The 23,558-nt window shown below is 44.3% G+C and overlaps 1 protein-coding gene across 2 annotated transcripts; it reads left to right on the top strand.

The window, feature by feature from the left end:
* Positions 1 to 35: 35 nt before the first annotated feature.
* Positions 36 to 16,568, top strand: LOC311107869 (calnexin-like). 2 transcript variants are annotated; one of them, XM_084150442.1, is made up of 13 exons: positions 36 to 300; positions 1,807 to 1,880; positions 3,824 to 3,882; positions 4,842 to 5,065; positions 5,738 to 5,930; positions 6,119 to 6,308; positions 6,683 to 6,796; positions 7,538 to 7,694; positions 9,182 to 9,397; positions 12,546 to 12,665; positions 12,868 to 12,988; positions 13,270 to 13,400; positions 13,634 to 16,568. In XM_084150442.1, the coding sequence occupies exons 1-13, from the start codon at positions 76 to 78 to the stop codon at positions 13,691 to 13,693; spliced, it is 1,884 nt and encodes a 627-aa protein (XP_084006568.1). In that variant the 5' UTR covers positions 36 to 75; the 3' UTR covers positions 13,694 to 16,568. The 2 variants fall into 2 exon arrangements, with proteins under 2 accessions (XP_084006568.1, XP_084006567.1); XM_084150441.1 differs by having other exon boundaries at positions 13,267 to 13,400.
* The last annotated feature ends 6,990 nt before the right edge of the window (positions 16,569 to 23,558 follow it).

Here is a 23,558-nt window from a genome sequence, read left to right as displayed (position 1 = left end):
ACTTTTGGACAGCTGAAGCAAATGTGCACACATTTTTTCCTAGTTTATGAATTGATCTCTCCTCTCCCCTAGACAATGGAGCTGAATGTGAGGTGTGTTCTGCTGCTGACCTTGGGCCTGTGCTCCACGCTGCTAATGACCACAGTGGCCGCCCACCAGGAGGAGGAGGAGCCTATCATGGAGATGGCGGGAGACGTGGAGGACGAGTTGGAGGACCTGGGCCTTGGGGAGGAGCTTCTGGACGGGGAGGTGGAGCCAGAGGAGGCAGACACACCAACGGGACCACCTCCAGCCCCTAAAGTAAGTATCCAATCCTATTGACCTAGATCAGTGTGTATACAGTTAGGGTTTTAGTGGTTAAAATGCCAGTAGTGGTTAGAAAGCGTGGCTCCTCTCTTTCCCTCCAGCATACCCAGATTGTGACAGTCAACGAGAAGAGGTTAGGCCTACATGGCTGCTCACGGTTCCTCTCAAGGAGAAATGGATAATCATTTAGTTTACTGCATGGATATACTCTGCATCGCCTCAAAGGGAGTGCCTCAATTGTACATAGATACAAACCAACCGACCCATTTTCACTAGTAAAAATGTCCATTGTGAATGGTCTGTAGAGCGAGTGGGAGGTTTGAGCTCATTTCAAGGAATTAATGTGATTCACACAACACCACAAATGATAGTGAGAAAAAGCCTGTTCTATGACTCCTTAGTGGCCTTGTTTTCTCCACTAGTTAGTGTCTACCATGAATTATGTCATATTTCTACACAGGACATAAAATACACTTTTTGGTCCTCCAGCCACTGGCAGGAAGGTTTTAAAATCTACCAGCCAATCAGATTTTTTACCAGACAAAATCATTTCCCCCCTGCTAAAATTACTATTATTATTATTTTTTGTGACGTGAGTCTATTAACCAAAATATCACAGATGAGACAAAATGTTCACCTGCCCCTTTAAGGGCGGGTGGTTACCGTGGTAGCGTGACTCCAGTCATGTTTGTGCCTGTGAGATTGAGTCTGACTACTAGAAGCGTTGTCTTCTCTTCCCTAGCAGTTGAAGCTCAAACATAGAAAAACAACCTAGCTTGTGAACAAAACTATGTAAATAGCCAAGAAACACAAAGACAGTCTCATTTCAGTAGACTTTCGTTTCAAGTAAATTAGACCAACTTTTGCCTGTGCACAGAGCTTATAAAAATGAATCTTTCACTCAGCTCTTCACGTGCGCACAGCCCCCAGCCAGGCTGTGTTGCAGTGCAAGGTGGAATAGGCTATATAGGATTCATAGTTCTTTGACTTTGTGCTATTCATTTACCAGCTAACAAAATAGCAGAAATACTTTGAAAACAGCTTCTGCAGAATTTGACTATAAATGTGATCATACTTGATTATTTTTATTCACACATGCGAGTGAAATGCTCGCACTGTGGAGCCCAGCCAATGTGGCTGGTGAAATGGACATCTTACCCGCCAATGCCAAAATCTACTCGCATTTGGCAGGTGGCGGGTGTTCATTTTAGGCCCTGTTTCTACATAAAGGATATGGCTAACGCCAGAGTGATGAGATGTTTCCAGCGGTGAATATCTCTGACTAGCCTAACTTCAGTGGAGGTATTTAAATGAAACTCTGAGGTGATACATTGACTAGCAATGTGACTTGAAAGTTTGCTATCTGACCGACCTATGTCCTCCCATTGCTCTTGCATAGGACACACACACGCGTAACGGATTGGCACACAAAACACCTGCTAACTGGAGCCAAGCAGTGGAAGAGGTGACCCACTGACCCCTCTCTGCTCTCCTCTCTAGGTGATCTACAAAGCTCCCGAGCCCATGGGGGAACACTTCTTCGCCGAGTCCTTTGACAGGGGGACCCTAGACAGGTGAGCACTCGTTAAAATTAGAAACAGTGCTGTTAAACGCAGGTATTATTATTATATAGTCATTTGTAATGAAAATTACATGTACATCAAGGAAAATATATTCATATACAGTGGGGGAAAAAAGTATTTAGTCAGCCACCAATTGTGCAAGTTCTCCCACTTAAAAAGATGAGAGAGGCCTGTAATTCTCATCATAGGTACACGTCAACTATGACAGACAAAATGAGAAAAAAAATCCAGAAAATCACATTGTAGGATTTTTTATGAATTTATTTGCAAATTATGGTGGAAAATAATTATTTGGTCAATAACAAAAGTTTCTCAATACTTTGTTATATACCCTTTGTTGGCAATGACACAGGTCAAACGTTTTCTGTAAGTCTTCACAAGGTTTTCACACACTGTTGCTGGTATTTTGGCCCATTCCTCCATGCAGATCTCCTCTAGAGCAGTGATGTTTTGGGGCTGTCGCTGGGCAACACGGACTTTCAACTCCCTCCAAAGATTTTCTATGGGGTTGAGATCTGGAGACTGGCTAGGCCACTCCAGGACCTTGAAATGCTTCTTACGAAGCCACTCCTTCGTTGCCCGGGCAGTGTGTTTGGGATCATTGTCATGCTGAAAGACCCAGCCACGTTTCATCTTCAATGCCCTTGCTGATGGAAGGAGGTTTTCACTCAAAATCTCACGATACATGGCCCCATTCATTCTTTCCTTTACACGGATCAGTCGTCCTGGTCCCTTTGCAGAAAAACAGCCCCAAAGCATGATGTTTCCACCCCCATGCTTCACAGTAGGTATGGTGTTCTTTGGATGCAACTCAGCATTCTTTGTCCTCCAAACACGACGAGTTGAGTTTTTACCAAAAAGTTCTATTTTGGTTTCATCTGACCATATGACATTCTCCCAATCCTCTTCTGGATCATCCAAATGCACTCTAGCAAACTTCAGACGGGCCTGGACATGTACTGGCTTAAGCAGGGGGACACGTCTGGCACTGCAGGATTTGAGTCCCTGGCGGCGTAGTGTGTTACTGATGGTAGGCTTTGTTACTTTGGTCCCAGCTCTCTGCAGGTCATTCACTAGGTCCCCCTGTGTTGTTCTGGGATTTTTGCTCACCGTTCTTGTGATCATTTTGACCCCACGGGGTGAGATCTTGCGTGGAGCCCCAGATCGAGGGAGATTATCAGTGGTCTTGTATGTCTTCCATTTCCTAATAATTGCTCCCACAGTTGATTTCTTCAAACCAAGCTGCTTACCTATTGCAGATTCAGTCTTCCCAGCCTGGTGCAGGTCTACAATTTTGTTTCTGGTGTCCTTTGACAGCTCTTTGGTCTTGGCCATAGTGGAGTTTGGAGTGTGACTGTTTGAGGTTGTGGACAGGTGTCTTTTATACTGATAACAAGTTCAAACAGGTGCCATTAATACAGGTAACAAGTGGAGGACAGAGGAGCCTCTTAAAGAAGAAGTTACAGGTCTGTGAGAGCCAGAAATCTTGCTTGTTTGTAGGTGACCAAATACTTATTTTCCACCATAATTTGCAAATAAATTCATTAAAAATCCTACAATGTGATTTTCTGGAATTTTTTTCCTCAATTTGTCTGTCATAGTTGACGTGTACGTATGACGGAAATTACAGGCCTCTCTCATCTTTTTAAGTGGGAGAACTTGCACAATTGGTGGCTGACTAAATACTTTTTTCCCCCACTGTATGCTGCCCTGAAACAACATGGGTGTTATAAACTGCATTTTGTCTATTCTCTTCATGTGCCATACTGTGCTGTGTGAGTGCTCACTATAGGACCAGCTGCAATTGGACTTTCTCTAAGGATAAATACGAACCTAAGGATAAATAAATATTCCCCCGGGGTCTGTCCCTATGGTGTCCTGGTGCTACCATGTTTACTTGACTGAAGTCAATTTGCTTCTCCTGTTTGTTTCAGCTGGGTCCTGTCAAAGGCCAAGAAGGAGGATATTGATGAGGATATCGCCAAGTATGATGGTAGGCACTAAGACAGGTCCTGACCAGGGTCTTAAACTAACTTTTTAGTCTAGTTGCCACTGGCAGCCACATTAATTACACCAAAAAACTCAAAACTGCTGTTTTTTTGTGATTGAGCATGCTTTGTAATGTTTCTAAATCAAGGAATGTATTACTAGTAAGCTGGAATGTGATATATTTAATATGTTGTGAACTGAGTCTTTTAACCAAAATATCAGACAAGAGAGACATTTTCAGCTGCCCCTTTAAGGTTACTGTGGTAACGGGCCCACTGGAGTCATCAGGTGTGCCTGTGAGAATCTGACTAGTAGAGACCGATGTCTCCTCTTCACTAGCAGTGGAAGCAAACTCAAACATTGAAAACAACCTAATTTGTGAACAAAACAATGTAAATATCCAAGAAACACAAGGATAAATTCTTACTTTAGTAGTTAGACCAAGTTTTATGCCTGTGTGGATTGCTTCTAAAAGCTTTTAGCACTTCACTCACAGTGCGAACAGCCCCCCAGCCAGGTGGTATAGCTATAACGTTAGGATTCTCATTTCTTTGTGCATTACCAGATATGAAACAAAACAGCGGAAATACTTTGAAAACCGCTACTGCAGCATTTATTTAGCTATAAATCACAACTCCCACGTGCCTGTACTTAACTTATGACTATTTTTATACAAAATGCTCGCACTGTAGAGCCCCAAGTGTGACCACCCGCCAACATGGCTGGTGAATTAGATATTCTTACACGGCAATGCTAAAATCTACCTGCATTTGGTGGGTGGTGGGTGTTCATTTTAGGCCCCGTCTCTGACACATTGTATTAAGTAGGGCACAACATAGCAAATCATTTTGCAAACGAAAAACTAAAATTAGTGTTTGGAGCCTAATGAATACAACCTAGGTTTGGCTCCATTCAGGCAGTTATCAAGTGAGTACACTCACGTATTTTAACTCCGTCTTGCAGGTAAATGGGAGGTGGAGGACATGAAGGACAGCAAGCTGCCCGGAGACAAGGGCCTGGTCCTCAAGTCCCGTGCTAAGCACCACGCCATCTCAGCCCAGCTCCTCAGGCCCTTCATCTTTGACACCAAACCCCTCATCGTCCAGTATGAGGTCAACTTCCAGCAGGGGATCGACTGTGGTGGTGCCTACGTCAAACTGCTCTCCCAGACCCCACACCTCAACCTGGTAAGGCACACACCTGCACCAAAGATTTTTATAACTAACCCTAGCTAGACCACAGCCTGTCGTTTCCAATGGGAACAAGTTAGTCATAGTGGGTAGAACAAGCAAGGAGGGGGACAAAGCCAAGCACGAGCTAGCGAGATCTTATTGGCGTGTTCTAGCATGTATTTGCATATTTTCGTTAGGGAACACCTACTTTGTGAAGTGCCTGTGCAATAACCCTTCACCCTTGGACTCTTTCTAAAAAAACAATATAAAAAAATAATGTTCGATACATTCTAGTTTTGGAAACAGGAAACTGTATTGAGATCAAATGTTTTGTTGATGAGAAAATTTGCTGAATATCGGCCAAACTCCATCTTCTCCCACTGCCGGCCACTGGGCTTCCTCTCACCCCCATATTTGGTAGTGAGTGGAAACGGCAAGCGGATGCTTCACATTTATACATCCGGTGAAATATCTGGCTCATTGTTCTATCTGTGCCTGCACCATGTAATCTAAGACGCTCTCGGAAAACACAAAATAAATAGACAAAATGTCATAACCTCTCAAAAGTGCTCTGTTTATGTATCAAATGTACCCATGTAGATGCCCTGGAAATCCAGTAGCCAGTTACACATTCCATAATGTTCTAGTACAGAGCCACAGTAAATGTATATTTGTCCTTCCCACCAGGATGAGTTTGTTGACAAGACTCCCTACACCATCATGTTCGGACCAGACAAGTGTGGCGAGGACTACAAGCTGCACTTCATCTTCCGCCACAAGAACCCAAAGACTGGCGAGTATGAGGAGAAGCACGCCAAGAAACCCGACGCAGACCTGCGCACCTACTACACCGACAAGAAGACCCACCTTTACACACTGGGTATGACATTTCAACATGTTCTCAGGCACCAGTTATGTATCCCTGCTGTTGTAACTGGTGCAATGTCACATAACGATCACATAGAACGTAGAACACATGATCATATGCCAGTTAGATTAGGGAAGTGTGTTAGCTCTTCTTGTTACGTTTCTACTTATTCCTCTAACCATCTCTCTCCTGCCTCCTAGTGTTGAACCCAGACAACAGCTTTGAGGTGCTTGTAGACCAGACGGTTGTGAACAGTGGTAACCTGCTGACAGATGTGACCCCACCCATCAACCCTGCCGCCGAGATCGAGGACCCCGATGACCACAAGCCAGAGGACTGGGACGAGAGGCCCAAGATCCAGGACCCTGATGCTGTCAAACCTGAGGACTGGTAAGGGCCTGTGGGTGTGTTTGGGTGGGCACATGAGTGTTTGTGTGGGTGTGTGAGAGAGAGGCTATTTCAACAGGTTAGCTTACATATTTTAAGTTACACAGCGTGTGCATACATATTTCAAATGTAGTTGGGGTTGTTTTGACATGGGATAGTGTGTGTGTCTCTCCTGTGGACAGTTTTATGTTTGTGCCAGGTGTGTGTATCTGTGTTTAGTGTGGGGTTCTGTGTTTAGTGCGGGGTTCTGTGTTTAGTGCGGGGTTCTGTGTTTAGTGCGGGGTTCTGTGTTTAGTGCGGGGTTCTGTGTTAGTGCGGGTGTTAGTGCGGGGTTCTGTGTTTGTGTGTACCCTCTAACTCCCTCCCCTGTCCCATAGGGATGAGGATGCACCAAAACAGATCCCAGATGAAGATGCAGTGAAGCCAGACGGTTGGCTGGACGATCAGCCAGAGTACACCAGTGACCCCGACGCAGTCAAGCCTGAGGACTGGTAACTACCATACCTTTACACTCTCTTTCAGCTCACCCCCGCTTCCATGCTACTCTCTCAAACTGCTGTCCCTCTCCTCTCTACACCCTCTTCTGCCACTCTTCTCGCTCCCCTTCATCGACCACTCTGCTACCTCCCCTCTGTCTTCTCTCTCCCCTTCATCTACCACTCTGCTACCTCCCCTCTGTCTTCTCTCTCCCCTTCATCTACCACTCTGCTACCTCCCCTCTGTCTTCTCTCTCCACTCATGGTGTATCCTCATCTGGGTCAGCCCACTTGTGTGTTGGAAGCTAATTGCTAGCGTTTGCGGCAGCAGCTCCTCTTCTCTGTGAAGAGAGTTGGCTTCCTGGTGAGAGGAGCTTTGCCTCAGGACAGCCAGGCCTGGTTTTTGGGCTTTGAAGAGCTCCTTTTTTCACTGTCTTTGATGTCTCACTTCTGTGGCGGAAATTAAATTAGAGCCGGTAGAGAAGAGCTAGAGGAACGGGACACAGTGGATAGAGGGAAAGAGGGAGGAGACCAATGTGGAGATACTGGCTAATGACCCCTTTTAGAGGGCCTCTAAATGCAATCTGTCTTGTCTTTGTCTCACTGGGAGCTTATTTTTCTTTCTCTTTTGTTCTTTTGCTTTCTCACACACACAGTAACTTGCAACCGTATATCATTTTGTGCCCTGTATGACTGCGTTTGTCTTACAATGTGCTCTGTGATGTTTTCGTAACTTTCTCTTTTATTTTTCTCCAGGGATGAGGATATGGATGGGGAGTGGGAGGCCCCTCAGGTCCCTAACGCCCTCTGTGAGACCGCCCCCGGCTGTGGCGCCTGGCAACGGCCCATGATTGACAACCCCAACTACAAGGGCAAGTGGAAGGCCCCCATGATCGACAATCCCAACTACCAGGTAACCCTTCACATCTCCCAGCCTACACCAAAGCATCAGCCTCTTTAGGAACCAGTTTTACCCCAGTGAAGTGTGTTGCCTAAATAACATACACACAAGTTGCACTTGCTCTTTCAGAATTTGCCTTCTATTTGTACACTATATCTACAAAAGTATGTGGAAACCCCTTCAAATTAGTGGATTCTGTTATTTCAGCCACACCCGTTGCTGACAGGTGAATAAAATCGAGCACACAGCCATGAAATCTCCATAGACAGACATTGGCAGTAGAATGGCCTTAATGAAGAGCTCAGTGACTTTTAACGTGGCACCGTCATAGGATAACAGCTTTTCAACAAGTCAGTTTGTCAAATTTCTGCCCTGCTAGAGCTGCCCCGGTCAACTGTAAGTGCTGCTATGAAGTGGAAACATGTAGGAGTACCAATGGCTCAGCTGTGAAGTGGTAGGCCACACAAGCTCACAGAACGGGACCGCTGAGTGCTGAAGCGCGTAGAGCGTAAAAATCGTCTGTCCTCGGTTGCAACACTCACTACCGAGTTCCAAACTGCCACTGGAAGCAACGTCAGCAGAATAACTGTTCGTCGGGAGCTTCATGAAATGGTTTTCCATGGCCGAGCAGCCGCACACAAGCCTGAGATCACCATGCATAATGCCAAGTGTTGGATGGAGTGGTGTAAAGCTCGCCGCCATTGAACTCTGGAGCAGTGGAAACGCGATCTCTGGAGTGATCAATCACACTTCACCATCTGGCAGTCCGACGGACAAATCTGCATACAAATAGGCAATTCTGTGCTTCCAACTTTGTGGCAACATTTCCTGTTTCAGCATGACAATGCCCCTGTGCACAAAGCGAGTTCCATACAGAAATGGTTTGTCAAGATTGGTGTGGAAGAACTTGACTGGCCGGCACAGAGCCCTGACCTCAACCCCATCGAACACCTTTGGGATGAATTGGAAGTCCGACTGCGAGCCAGACCTAATCACCCAACATCAGTGCCCGACCTCACTAATGCTCTTGTGGCTGAATGGAAGCAAGTCCCCGTAGCAATGTTTCAACATCTAGTGGAAAGCCTTCCCAGAAGAGTGGAGGCTGTTATAGCAGCAAAGGGGGGGACCAACTCCATATTAATGCCCATGATTTTGGAATGAGATGTTCAAAGAGAAGGTGTCCACATACTTTTGGTCATGTAGTGTATGTATTGATGAGAGCTTACTATTTGTATGTATTGATGAGAGCTTACTATTTATACTTGCACGTATTCTTCTCTTGCATAGTAACTTTGTATTTTCTGTTCTTGTGTGTTAAAAAATGTCCTTCTACCCTTTTTTACTACTGAGCTCTCGTTGCAGACAAATCCCAATGTACGTACTTGTACTTACAAATGGCTCTCATAACCCTAAAATAATTGTATATAAATGTAACTCTCAGAGTACTACTCTCAATGTACCTCCCACTCACTGTCCTGTCTGCGCCTCTCGTCCCCCAGGGTGTGTGGAAGCCCAGGAAGATCGCCAACCCGGACTTCTTCGAGGACCTCCATCCCTTCAGGATGACCCCCTTCATCGCCGTGGGCCTGGAGCTGTGGTCCATGTCCAGCGACATCTTCTTTGATAACTTCTTCATCTCCAACGAGCGGCACACGGCCGAGCGCTGGGCCAATGACGGCTGGGGCATGAAGAAAGCTGCTGAGGGAGCCGCTGAGGTGGGTACAACTGCACACGCGTACACACACAGACAGGCCCACACAGACACTCATATACTTACACACCTACACTTGAATGCTCCGTGTGGATCATGAAGCATACTTAATTTGGATCTCTCGTGAAACGTAACTGTTGTTGCAAGCAAAGCATGAAGATGGTGTACGAAGGACCCATGTAGAGGTAGGTTGAGAGGTCGCATAGTAGTTAGGACTGGTGAGTCCTCATGCCTCGTTGATAAAACTTCTCACAAATCTTCACAGAAAATATATAATGAAAGATATGCAGTGTCATCACCTGACATTTCAAGCAGGACCATGAGGTTTCTCTTCTCTCCTAACCACTCTTCTATCCTAACCATAGCACTTTCAACTTCTCATTAGGATGTGAATCCTCTTGCATCAAAGAAGTAGAGTACAGCAAGATCTTAATTTTCCCAATGGACATTTTGTTTTGCAGCAAGTAGAACTAAGGGACCTATCCTTGTAGCATAGACTTCTGCATAGCTCTTGGAGAGGTTTCGGAGATATTTGTAGCATTGCTGTTTTTACATGATGCTAGTCTCTAGCCTCTGGGGTTAGCAAGAAAGTAAATCCAGACTAAACTAGAGGTAACATGTTGTCCAACCACAGACCTAGGATCAGGGGCCGTCTGTATGAACTGTCTCAGAGTAGGAGCGCTGATCTAGTATTAGCCCCCCCCCCCGTCCATGTAATCTTATTCATTATGATCTAAAAGGCTAAACTGATCCTAGATCAGCACTCCTATGCTGAGACGGATCACCCTAGCCCCAATCCTCTGTAAACGTTAGGAGGTTAGTGGTGACTTCTCTGCCTGTGTTCTTATGGGGACACCAGAGCAGACTCTCCCCATGCCCTTCAGAGGAACGCTGCTGGTTAGCCTGGCTATCTGTTCCGTGTGATGTGGAAAACCCTAGCCTGCCCCGCCCCTAAGTGGAAACAGACATGCACATGGTGCTCTAGGGAGAGAGAGACCAAGCTGAGCAGTAACAGTGGAACAGTCACTGTCACCATGCTCCAGCTACTCCTCTGTATAATGAGTTGGATTTAGTTTAAAAGCTTCCTGAGCTAGCCTACATGACTCTGTTACCCAGTCCTTTTCTTGAGCTAGCCTACATGACTCTGTTACCCAGTCCTTTTCTTGAGCTAGCCTACATGACTTTGTTACCCAGTCCTTTTCTTGAGCTAGCCTACATGACTCTGTTACCCAGTCCTTTTCTTGAGCTAGCCTACATGACTCTGTTACCCAGTCCTTTTCTTGAGCTAGCCTACATGACTCTGTTACCCATTCCTTTTCTTGAGCTAGCCTACATGACTCTGTTACCCAGTCCTTTTCTTGAGCTAGCCTATATGACTCTGTTACCCAGTCCCTTTCTTGAGCTAGCCTACATGACTCTGTTACCCAGAGGAAGAGTGTAGCCTGAAGTGGCTGGTGCATACTTGCACCGCTAGAGTACACTGTTTCATAGAACCTAACTTAAAGCTGGAGCTGTGGACTATTAAGAAGCAGTAGCCCTGCTTCTCACACAGACACACACACACCTTCCGCTGAGGTCGCCTTTAGGTGCTGGTCTCGCTCCGTTGCAGTTGAGGCATCATACACTCGTTGCAGTAGAGTTGTGGTGAGTCCAGGGGGGATGGTGGTGGCTCGTACCCAGTAGAGTTGTGGTGAGTCCAGGGGGGATGGTGGTGGCTCGTACCCAGTAGAGTTGTGGTGAGTCCAGGGGGGATGGTGGTGGCTCGTACCCAAGGATTAGCTCTTAGTTTGGCTGCCTCTCGTCCAAATTCCTGCAGCCAATGGACCAATGCTGCCTTTATTCCTAAAGGTGAATTCCTGGGATGCCTGGCATGTTGGGCTTACTGGCCCTCTCTCTCTACACATCTTGGCCTCTCGCTCTCTCTCGCTCTCTCTTTCTCGCTCTTTCTCTCTCAGCTCTCTCGCTCTTTCTCTCTCGCTCTTTCTCTCTCAGCTCTTTCTCGCTCTTTCTCTCGCTCTTTCTCTCTCTTTCTCTCTCTCTCTCTTTCTCTCAGCTCTTTCTCTCTCAGCTCTCTCTCTCTTTCGCTCAGCTCGTTCTCTCTCTCAGCTCTTTCTCTCAGCTCTCTCTCTTTCTCTCAGCTCTTTCTCTCGCTCAGCTCTTTCTCTCGCTCTCTCGCAGCTCTCTCTCAGCTCTTTCTATCGTTCTCTCTCTCAGCTCTCATGTTTGTTTCCCCTCTTTCTTTCCCTCATTCTCTCATTTTTGTGTGCTCTTGCTCTGTTGCTGTTTAGTTTCTCTCTCTCTCTTCCTTGTGCACACACTCCCTCTCTCTTTCTTGCTGTTCTTACACTTGCACACATTCTCTCTTTCTGTCAGAGCAGCACACACACGGCCGTACTAGCTACATGCCCCTCACAGTGAACCGCGGAGCCCAATGAGCATTCCACTGCTTTCACAGCCTCATTGTTTGCTCTATGGATCATTTAGTTTTACACTGGTAGCCATGCCGGGCCAGTTGGCTGCCACTGTTCTTATGGAGCAGCTCGTCTCAGGTCTGCTATTGTAGTATGGATGGGTTTGGATGCACACCCTCCCATGAACTGTCATTGTTACGAAACTGTCTCCCATAGTATGCAAGGCTTAGGTTAGGACTAATTAATAATTTAACTAAGGGGTTGTTTTGACTGAGATTGAACAAAAGCAAGAGGGTCTTTTGTTTTATGAAGTGCACAAGTATGTTGTGTTACAGAGTACTCTGTGGGGACATTTGAGATGCACTGTGAAACAGGAAATCCCCAGCCCTTATAAAGACTTTCAGGAAGCTGTGAGATGTGGAAAGAAACCCTCAACAACTGTTTTTTCTTTCATAACACGATACACATTTAGGGTCCATATGAAAGATACAGGAGTTAAGTTTTCTTTATGGTCGACTTTCTATAGACCTGTTCCGACCATTTCTTAATGACCCATATACAACACTTGGTTATACCAGCGATGTTGTGGCAAACTTGCTACTAATAACTATTTTCAACGGCACCCCCAATAGTGCATATGTAATCAATACCCTGCTTGTAATGTAGTTGATGTTGGTTAGTTGTGGTCGATGGTTCCCAGATCTTGACCATTCCGTGACTGTCTTCTCCCCTCTCCTCTAGCCCGGGCTGGTGAACCAGATGATGACCGCAGCAGACGAGCGTCCCTGGTTGTGGGTAGTCTACGTGCTGACTGTGGCCGTGCCCTTCGTCCTCCTCATCGTCTTCTTCTGCACCGGAAAGGTGAGAGCCCCACAGACCATTTATTGTCTCATTTATTATGAAAATACTCCCACACACATTTACCTCTGCATGGTTATTTGTCGACAGTTCGGTCAAGTCTGGACTTTAGTTTCCAAGACTTTCAGTAAATGTGTCGGTGGGAGTAAAATCCTTAATGGATGACAATGTTTTGATCTGTATCTTTTCTCTCTCTCCGCAACAGAAGGCGGCGGCTCCAGCTGCAGCCGACTACAAGAAGACAGACGAGCCCCAGCCAGACGTGAAGGAGGAGGAAGAGGAGAAGGCTGAGGAGGACCAAGTCAAGGAGGAGAAGAGCCAGCCAGGTTAAGACTCATTGGCTCTGTCTCTCTGTCCATCTCTTTCTTTCTCTCTCTCTCTCCCCCTCTGTCCCTCTGTCTCACTCTCTCTGTCTCTCTCACTCGGTCTCTCTCTCCCTTTCTCCCTCTCTTTCTCTACTGATGTAGCTTCACAAATGTATGTCTAGACAGTGTGTCATTTACATGTATTTGACCATGTTTGCTTGCTGCCTTGCGTCACGTGGGGGTATTTCACAATGCAAGGTCTCAGTAAAAGCTAACTCTGTGTTGGTTGGTTTCCATAGCAGCAGCAGCGGAGAAGAAGAGTGATGCAGAGGACAGCCCTGCAGAGAAAGAAGATGAAGAGGAGGAGGAGGAGGAAGAAGAGGCAGCAGTAAATGAGGAGGGGGAAGAGGAAGATGATGAGGCAGCTGATCAGGTACGGGACAGTAAGGCATGACTTGGTTAACATGATGTGTTTTGTCGTGACTAGAAATCAGAGCTTACCGCTTGTGTAGAAAGAGCGCTGTAAAAGCACTGTTGACAACTGCTGATGTAAAAAGGGCTTTAGAAATCATTTTGATGGGTTGATTGTGTTCATTTAATCGTTCAGAATAGAGACAATTGTGGCTTGTGTGACCCAAAGCTCCCACTCTTTCCCGCTCTCTCCAGAAACAAGAAGATGACGTCCTCAGGAGGTCCCCCAGAAATACGAAAGGGAGAAAGGACTGATGTGGCTGCCACAACCCTGGATCTTCTGATTTAAACCAACAGGCCTGACCCCCCCCCCCGGCTCCCCTTATTCCCCCCCCGCCCCCGGCTGTCTTCTCCACACATCCCCCCTCCCAGGACGATGAAGTGATCTCTCTCGTCAGGATCAACAGAAAACAATCATGACTGCCTCCAGTATGGAAGTGTGGATTCTAGTATGGTGAAGATGAAGACTGATGAGTTGTTAGTGTAGGAAGGGGCTTTTCAAACAGCGAAGAAAGAATCAAACGATTTCCTATACCATTCCGTAAAAAAGTGCAGCAGACACTAACCTAGGGACCCCTCCTCCCCTGAACCCCCACCTCCAACACCCTTTGCTCCCCCCATCCTTCCATCCATCTATCCTGCAGATCTAGACAGTATTTATCAAGCAATGGTTCTGGGCAACACTACAGCTCGTAGGTTTTAGCCATTCTCCCTCTCGATGTCTTCTTGCTTGGTCCAGTTTAACAGTCCCATGCGTTTTGTATGTGTCAGAGGGGTAGATAGACTTAGCATGAACATTTCTGTTGAGGGTCTCGACAAACAAAACAAAAAACATGGAATTTGGATGTCTTATTGTCTGCTTTTAACACTGCAGTTGTGGTTTTGGGAGGTTTCAAGAGACTAAGTTTCCCATGATGCACAGGTCTCTTCGACATTTCATTCCATGTGGCTTCCACCATGTTTTTTAAAGTGTGTTTTGGTTGTAGAAGACCTCGCTCAAGATGTTCCTAATACAGTGAAGCTGGGAGTAAGGGGGATCCATTGCACATGCTCAGTTCCCTGCAGAACTGTGGGGTGTGCAACGTTTTTGAAGCAGAGAAAGCGAGCTTAGTAAGCGGGCTTCAATAGATTAGAATGTGTGCTGCCTTACACAGCCCTATAGCAAGGTTTGCCTAATGTTTTTTTTCTTTCTGTGAATGTACTGTGACGTTTCTTTTTTTAATACTATGTACATGGCTTTTTCATTTTTTTCTAAAGTCTTTTGATTCCATTAATGTTTTTGTTTTTTTCTCTGGTCTTGACCTATAATGTAGGGATCTAGTGTGAGTGTACATTAACCTATATGTGTGAGGGAGAGGAGAAAAGAAAAGCTGGCATTCCACTTTTTTTGTGAGGGAGTATGTGAGGCTGGTGCTCGGAGGGGTGACTGTTGGTTGCCGGCAGGCTTCTAGGGTAGATGCCAAGGTTTTCAGACTGGTGTCCTTGCTCCTGCTGACTCATCAAGAGAAGATGGGGGAGGGGGGACTGTCCTGGCTCAGCTCGTGCAGCCTCCTCCCTCATTAGTGGGATAATTCAGTCTCCCGCCTGGCTATTGGTAGATGAGTAAGTAAGCCCATCCTGTGACTGCATTTCCTAAGTCAAAAGCAGCAGCAGAATTGAACACAGATCTTTCAGACTTTTACTCTTATGTTTCTCAGTCTGAGTCTTTTACAAGAGTCATAAAGAGTACTCTCAGGGTGTCAGACAAGCTTTCCACCTCTACTTTCTAACTGCATGATTCATTAATGTCTTTTCCTTTAAACTGACTCCATACGACATGAAAAAGGCACTAAGGAGAACACATTAGGACCGCTCGGTAGCTGGTACCCATCTGTGGCCTAGTCTTTAACGTTCCTTGTTTCTTACTCACGTTCTTGTGAACCTGTCCACAGTTTTCAGAACATCCTAAAAAGTAGTGAAAGTCGAAAGCCGTTAATAGAGGTTTGCCCCATGTAAATAGAGTTGGCACTTTTCAAGGTAACTGAGGCGCCCATGTAAACACACAGTCATATACCAGGTAATTTGCTGTCCGTCTGCATGGAATCCTGGTCAAGTTTTGTGGTCTCGGATTCCTTAGTGGTGAAAGTCGGTCAGACGTGTTTGGAATCCCACAATTCTTCTCTTCTCCGGTGTCTGATCGAGCGAGGTGAATGGGGATTGGTTCCCCCGACAAACTCTAAGCTGCAAGTGATTGGGTGATGAGGATCCACAGGAGCTGTTGGTTGATTGGTCATTCATCTACTACAGTACATTTTGGAAGGCGGGGGGGAAAGAGGTAGAACTTACTATGATGATGTGACTTACAAAACAGAAATAAACAGATGTCATTAAGAGATTGGAGGTTGGCAGTGTGTTTTTCCTGTATTGGTCTCATGGTTTTCTTTTTTCTTATTGTGAAAGATGTCATGGGGTATAAGTGAGGTAGTTAGTTCCCACTGCAACCTGATTAGTCATGTTTCTCTGTATGGTACTATTGCTGCAGGGATTGTGTGGTTTTGGTTTGGGGCTTAGATAAATTACAAGGTGGGAGACCGAGGCACCTAGTTTGCGTTTCAAGAAAATGAAATGGTCAGAAAACTACCCTTTTTGAAAATTCCTAAAGACATGCATCTCTCCTTTACGCTCTTTCTGGCTTCAAAAACCTTTTATGTTTTCATTTTGAAGTCTTCAATGTTTTCATTGTTCTTTTCTCTTTATATTTGGTTCTGCCTAAAGCTGACTAGATAATACTCTTAGACTAAACAGTGCACTATATTGTACCTTACGTATCTCAGCTTTCCTGTGTGACAACTCTCTCTGATGGGTCACCGAAATGAATGGGTTTAACCTAACTTAGTCCTGTACACTAGAGAGAGAAAATAAATTATAAAGAGATACCTTTGGTCACCACGGTTGAGATTTAATGTCATCATGGGTAATGTTGAATAATTATTGATGAGTGGTGGCTTTAAAAACCGTGATCACGAATAGCCATCATGTTGTGAATATGGGTCAAAGACTGCTCCTCTGACCCATGTCTGTTATAAATGCAGTCATCTATGAATGGGGATGCCATTTGTTTTGATGAATAAAAAGGCCTAATAGAAACTTACTGGGAGCCAGTGTTTCATTGCTGCCGGTCACTTGGTATCAATCGACATTTCACAGAGCAGGTATTACACCCAGGCCGTTTGATGCTGCTTATTTTAGAACTACAGTGCATTCGGAAAGTATTCAGACCCCTTGACTTTTTCCACATTCTGTTACGTTACAGCCTTATTCTAAACTGGATAAATTGTTTTTTCCCCTCAATCTAAACACAATACTCGATAATGACGAAGCAAAAACAAGTTTATAGAATTTTTTGCATATTGTATTTTTAAAAAAAGACACTGAAACATCACATTTACATAAGTATTCAGACCCTTTACTCAGTACTTTGTTGAAGCACCTTTGGCAGCAATTACAGCCTTGAGTCTTCTTAGGTATGACGCTACAAGCTTGGCACACCTGTATTTGGGGAGTTTCTCCCATTCTTCTCTGCAGATGCTTTCAAGCTCTGTCTGGTTCGATGGGGAGCGTCACTACACAGCTATTCTCAGGTCTCTCCAGAGATGTTCATGTCCGGGCTCTGGCTGGGCCACTCAAGGACATTCAGAGACTTGTCCCGAAGCCACTCCTGCGTTGTCTTGGCTGTGTGCTTAGGGTCGTTGTCCTGTTGTAAGGTGAACCTTCGCCCCAGTCTGAGGTCCTGACCGCTCTGGAGCAGGTTTTCATCAAGGATCTCTCTGTACTTTGCTCTGTTCATCTTTCCCTCAATCATGACTAGTCTCCCGGTCCCTGCTGCTGAAAAACATCCCCACAGCTTGATGTTGCCACCACCATGCTTCACTGTAGGAATGGTGCCAGGTTTCCTCCAGATGTGACGCTTGGCATTCAGGCCAAAGAGTTCAATCTTGGTTTCATCAGACCAGAAAATCTTGTTTCGCATGGTCTGAGGGTCCTTTAGGTGTCTTTCAGCAAACTCTAAGCGGGCTGTCGTGCCTTTTACTGAGGAGTGGCTTCCGTCTGGCCACTACCATAAAGGCCTGATTGGTGGAGTGCTGCAGAGATGGTTGTCCTTCTGGAAGGTTCTCCCATCTCCACAGAGGAACTCTGGAGCTCTGTCAGAGTGACCAGTGGGTTCTTGGTCATCTCCCTGACCAAGGCCCTTCTCCCCCGATTGCTCAGTTTGGCCAGCGGCCAGATCTAGGAAGAGTCTTGGTGGTTCCAAACTTCTTCCATTTAAGAATGATGGAGGCTATTGTGTTCTTGGGGACCTTCAATGCTGCAGACATTTTTTGGTACCCTTCCCCAGATCTGTGCCTCGACACAATCCTGTCTCAGAGCTCTACGGACAATTCCTTCAACCTCATTGCTCTGACGTTCACTGTCAACTGTGTGACCTTATATAGACAGGTGTGTGCCTTTCCAAATCATGTCCAATCAATTGAATTTACCACAGGTGGACTCCACTCAAGTTGTAGAAACATCTCAAGGATGATCAATGGAAACAGGATGCACCTGAGCTCAATTTCGAGTCTCATAGCAAAGGGTCTGAATACTTATGTAAATAAAGTATTTGTTTTTTATGTTTAATACATATGTAAACAATTCTAAAAACCTGTTTTCGCTTTGTCATTATGGGGTATTGTGTGTAGATTGAAGAAACATTTTTATTTAATCAATTTTAGAATACGGCTGTAATGTAACAAAATGTGGAAAAAGGGAAGGGGTCTGAATACTTTCCAAATGCACTGTACATTTTTGCTCATGGCACATCACATTTCCAATTGGTTGTACTCTTCATTTGCATGTGTGTGATTCATGTAATTAATATGAACATTATTTATACCTTTATGTAATTAATATATGAATTATGTTCATGTAATTAATTATGTTCATATTTAAAGCTTGTAAGCTATAATTCAGAACAATAGAATGGACAGCATAGATCTCTTTTGGAGTAGATTGTCTCCATGTTTTGAATAAATCATCTCGCATTCAGAGCCATTTCTACATCTATGGCACTGGAGGTAAAACATATCTGCTATTCAAGTAATCCTGTACTGTAACCAGATGATTCACATGCTATCGGCGCTTGAAGACTGATTAGAGATGCTTAAGGGTGCATTTGACCCTGTACAAAATGAGACGAGAAGGAGGCTTCTTTCCAGAATCAATTTGCCACAACTTTTCCTGAATGGTTTAAAATAGACCCTAGTGTAACAAGCTATCATGCCCTGTTGCCTCCAGTTTTGTGAGTCAAGCTATTTCGGGAAGCCAGATAAACATATTTCATTTGCGTAATCTAATTTCGCATAATAGGTGGTTCAACTGAGGGCTTGGCATAGGTTGGGAGAGTTATATCAGTGCTACAGTGTATTATCCACATAGAGAATGATCACACAATGTAGCCTGGTTGCCATCTCTGTACAGCCAGACAATCCTGTAATTTGCTGAGTGGCAAGGTAAAAAGACTGGTATCCAGACAACAATCAATGACCACTAGTGTTTTGCAATGAGACTAGACTATAACCTGGGACAAGAAACCAAGAGGAAAAATATGCCAAATGCTAAATATAGCACTGGCCTTAGTCAATGCTTTTCTTTCAATTCAGTTCCATTATGCAGTTGCATTTAGCCAATTTATGCCATATTGCGCATGTGCATCCTGTAAAATGTTGACCAAGTAAAAGTTTAATGCTACACGTTTGTACAGTTCCATTTGATTTATGGTACGAAATATGTAATGTTAAGACCATACTATTGTCGGCTTGTGTTATTAGTCTACAGTCATGGTCAAACGTTTTGAGAATGACACAAGTATTGGTCTTCACAAAGTTTGCTGCTTCAGTGTTTTTAGATTTTTTTGTCAGATGTTACTATGGTATACTGAAGTATAATTACAAGCGTTCCATAAGTGTCAAAGGCTTTTATTGACAATTACATAAAGTTTATGCAAAGAGTCAATATTTGCAGTGTTGACCCTTCTTTTTCAAGACCTCTGCAATCTGCCCTGGCATGCTGTCAATTAACTTCTGGGCCACATTCTGACTGATGGCAGCCCATTCTTGCATAATCAATGCTTGGAGTTTGTCAGAATTTTTTTTTTTTGTTTGTCCACCCGCCTCTTGAGGATTGACCACAAGTTCTCAATGGGATTAAGTTCTGGGGAGTTTCCTGGCCATGGACCCAAAATGTCGATGTTTTGTTCCCCGAGCCACTTAGTTATCACTTTTGCCTTATGGCAAGGTGCTCCATCATGCTGGAAAAGGCATTGTTCGTCACCAAACTGTTCTTGGATGGTTGGGAGAATGTGTGCTCTCGGAGGATGTGTTGGTACCATTCTTTATTCATGGCTGTGTTCTTAGGCAAAATTGTGAGTGAGCCCACTCCCTTGGCTGAGAAGAACACATGAATGGTCTCAGGATGCTTTACTGTTGGCATGACACAGGACTGATGGTAGCGCTCACCTTGTCTTCTCCGGACAAGCTTTTTTCCGGATGCCCCAAACAATCGGAAAGGGGATTCATCAGAGAAAATGACTTTACCCCAGTCCTCAGCAGTCCAATCCCTGTACCTTTTGCAGAATATCAGTCTGTCCCTGATGTTTTTCCTGGAGAGAAGTGGCTTCCTCGCTGCCCTTCTTGACACCAGGCCATCCTCCAAAAGTCTTCGCCTCACTGTGCGTGCAGATGCACTCACACCTGCCTGCTGTCATTCCTGAGCAAGCTCTGCACTGGTGGTGTCCCGATCCCGCAGCTGAATCAACTTTATGAGATGGTCCTGGCGCTTGCTGGACTTTCTTGGGCGCCCTGAAGCCTTCTTCACAACAATTAAACCTCTCTCCTTGAAGTTCTTGATGATCTGATAAATGGTTGATTTAGGTGCAATCTTATTAGCAGCAATATCCTTGCCTGTGAAGCCCTTTTTGTGCAAAGCAATGATGACGGCACGTGTTTCCTTGCAGGTAACCATGATTAACAGAGGAAGAACAATGATTTCAAGCGCCACCCTCCTTTTAAAGCTTCCAGTCTGTTATTCTAACTCAATCAGCATGACAGAGTGATCTCCAGCCTTGTCCTCGTCAACACACTCACTTGTGGTAACGAGAGAATCACTGACATGATGTCAGCTGGTCCTTTTGTGGCAGGGCTGAAATGCAGTGGAAATGTTTTTTGGGGATTAAGTTCATTTTCATGGCAAAGAGGGACTTTGCAATTCATCTGATCACACTTCCTAACATTCTGGAGTATATGCAAATTGCCATCATAAAAACTGAGGCAGCAGACTTTGTTAAAATTAATATTTGTGTGATTCTCAAAACGTTTGACCATGACTGTAGTTGTGAATGGATTATACTTCAAAGTTTGACATAAGTGAGTCCCTTTTCTGATTAGCTAATTTTGGTAGCTACTGTAGCTATGTTTTTGTAGCTAATCCCAGTGCTTAATTTGAGCCGGATCCTGCCGGAACAGTATCTAGCACCTCTCCGTTTTGGACTGTTTTGTTCCGGAACCCATTTGGCCGGATCTGGTACCCCTTGAGGCATGAAAAATAATTGTCACTTTTTGCTATGTAAAAAATCTAATAAAAGCGATCAAAGTTCATTCGAGTTGCCTCTTCCTTCATCCTCCTGCCCCCACAAAAAAACGTAATGTCAAGAAGTATATTTTCTGTTAATATTCTAAGAGTTGACTCGGGTTGGGCAGGCCCAAGTTTATGGTTTGCGCAACATTGTAACCTATGTTTGAGTCCAATGCTTGGCGGTGGCTGTGTGAGAAGCGCGCCAGTATCTCTCACATAACTAGAATGAGATTAACTTTTTATGATCTTTCTCCCTCTCTCTGCTCTGACAGACATGAGCCTGCAACTCTCATCTCTCCAGTTTTGCACTTCATCATTTATTTCCTAATAGAACCATAGCCGCGCGAAGGGTTCTGGAGGAGCTTGATAAATTGAAATATATTTGCCAAAGTTCTAGAATTACTGCTGTCTGTTCAGAAATAAATGAAATCATTCAGAATAGCCTACCTCACCATGAAAAGGCCAATAATTTAGCCACAGACTATCAATTGCTTCTTTAAAAAAATTGCCTTGCTGTGGATTGTAGCCCAATAACAAGGAATAGCCTACAGTCGGGAACGCGCGGCAAATATGTCAGTTAAAAAACAGCATGCAGACAAAACAAGCCTTTCGCAATATTTCAAATACAATCTAGGGAAACACAGGTTGGAAAGCAAATGGCTCCTGCTGAAAAAAGACTATGCTGTAGGCTACCAAAATATTTGATCAACTTCCAAATATTGTTTTACAAGAGAGAGAGAGAGATGGGCTTTTGGCACGAGCGCATCGGCCATCACCAACGAGTGAGTTGCGCATTATTGGGTGAGTCAGTGAAATTGGAAAGCATTTTTAGGACTACAATTTCCTCCTCACATTGTAGCCTACAATATGTATCCACACACCTAGGCCTAGGCTATTGATGGATTCAAGACATGGTCGTTTTTATTGATCTCAGTTTGTCAGTGTCAAAGTAGCCTGCCATTTCAATTATTTGTGTGTATTAAAAAAGATTCTACCAAAGTCTCCAGTCATGTAAAATGACGTAGAATTGCATGAAATGTATTTATCATAGGCCACATTTTTCCCGGACCCTAGGCTACTAAAAATGGTCCCAATGTGTGCAACTTCTGTAAGTGCCTCTACTCTACTGCTCTATGTCACTACGCAAATGCGATGATATGCATGCAATACTTAATTATAAAGGTATCTTTGTTTTTCTCATGTGTTCCGGTACCTCAGAACTCCCCAGGTCGCCCCCCCTAGCGCTCACTTTTTGTTCTGGCACCTCCCGATTTACAAATTAGGCACTGGCTAAACCTGTCATTGTGCAAACAAGCATAGTTTACTCATGTGTGTGGCTCATAGAAAATTGTTGAAACATGGGTAGCTAACACCTTCAATTGGAATTCCTGCACTCTGAATTCACTGATTATGCATGCAGTGCAGATTACACATGTAATCCGATTACAAAAAAAACGAACTAATCAGTTAGCTGCACTTCACCAGCAAGAATATTGTAATCAGATTATAGATACTTTTGAAAAACTAGATTATTTCTTTTTCATGGATTCCTTCTAAATTCAGAAAGGATGTTTGCGAAAAAAACAACAACAGTATGACACCTTTCTGTTGAAAAGCATTGAAAAAAGGCACAAATTAAAGTTTGTTCCACCTAAGCTAGTGTGATCACAAATCAGAGACCACTATGATGACACATCAAATTCATTTGATGGATCCTTTTTGTCTTCTTCTAATGCCTTTTAAGGGGAAAGTAATCCAAAAGTAACTGAAAGTAAACTGATTACATTACTGAGATTGGGTAATACAAAAGTTATATTACTGATTAAACATTTTGGACAGGTAACTAGTAACTGTAACAGATTACATTTAGAAAGTAACTAACCAAATCCCTATTGTCAGATGTGCATAGTTGCCATCAACAAAAACACAGGAGCAAATATTGCCCACAACATTTACATATATATCTTGACCCTCTTTCAGGATCCAAGCACGTCTGCCTGTGCTTCAGATGGCCTCATTCCATCCCACTTCTGACACTAATGTAGCAAACGGTGACAGTGCAATGCCGTTTGGAGATTTCGAACCCTGGGGTGTATTCATTAGTCGGATTCCGTTGCAAAAAGTTTTTGCTATGGTCTGTGACTAATGAATACACCCCTGGTCTCCCAGCCCATAGGCAAAGTTCATGCTTACCACAAGGGCCACTACATTATCGCCTCCTTTCAAATAAAATTGTATTCATCACATGCTTCGTAAACAACAGGTGAAGACTAAAAGTGAAATACTTAAGGGCCCTTCTCAACAATGCCGAGTGAAAGAACAGAGAGAAATAATAGAAAAGTAATAACACGTAATAATAAATACACAATGAGTAACAATAACTTGGATATCTATATACACGGGGTACCAGTGCCGAGTCGATGTGCAGGGGTACGAGGTAATTGCGGTAGATATGTACATATAACTAGGAATA

Source organism: Coregonus lavaretus (genome assembly GCF_964263955.1).
Source record: "Coregonus lavaretus genome assembly, chromosome: 32".
In the NCBI taxonomy this organism is placed as follows: Eukaryota; Metazoa; Chordata; class Actinopteri; order Salmoniformes; family Salmonidae; genus Coregonus; species Coregonus lavaretus.
The sequence above is the reverse complement of the archived record's forward strand: the minus strand, read 5'-3'. Positions and strand labels throughout refer to the sequence as shown.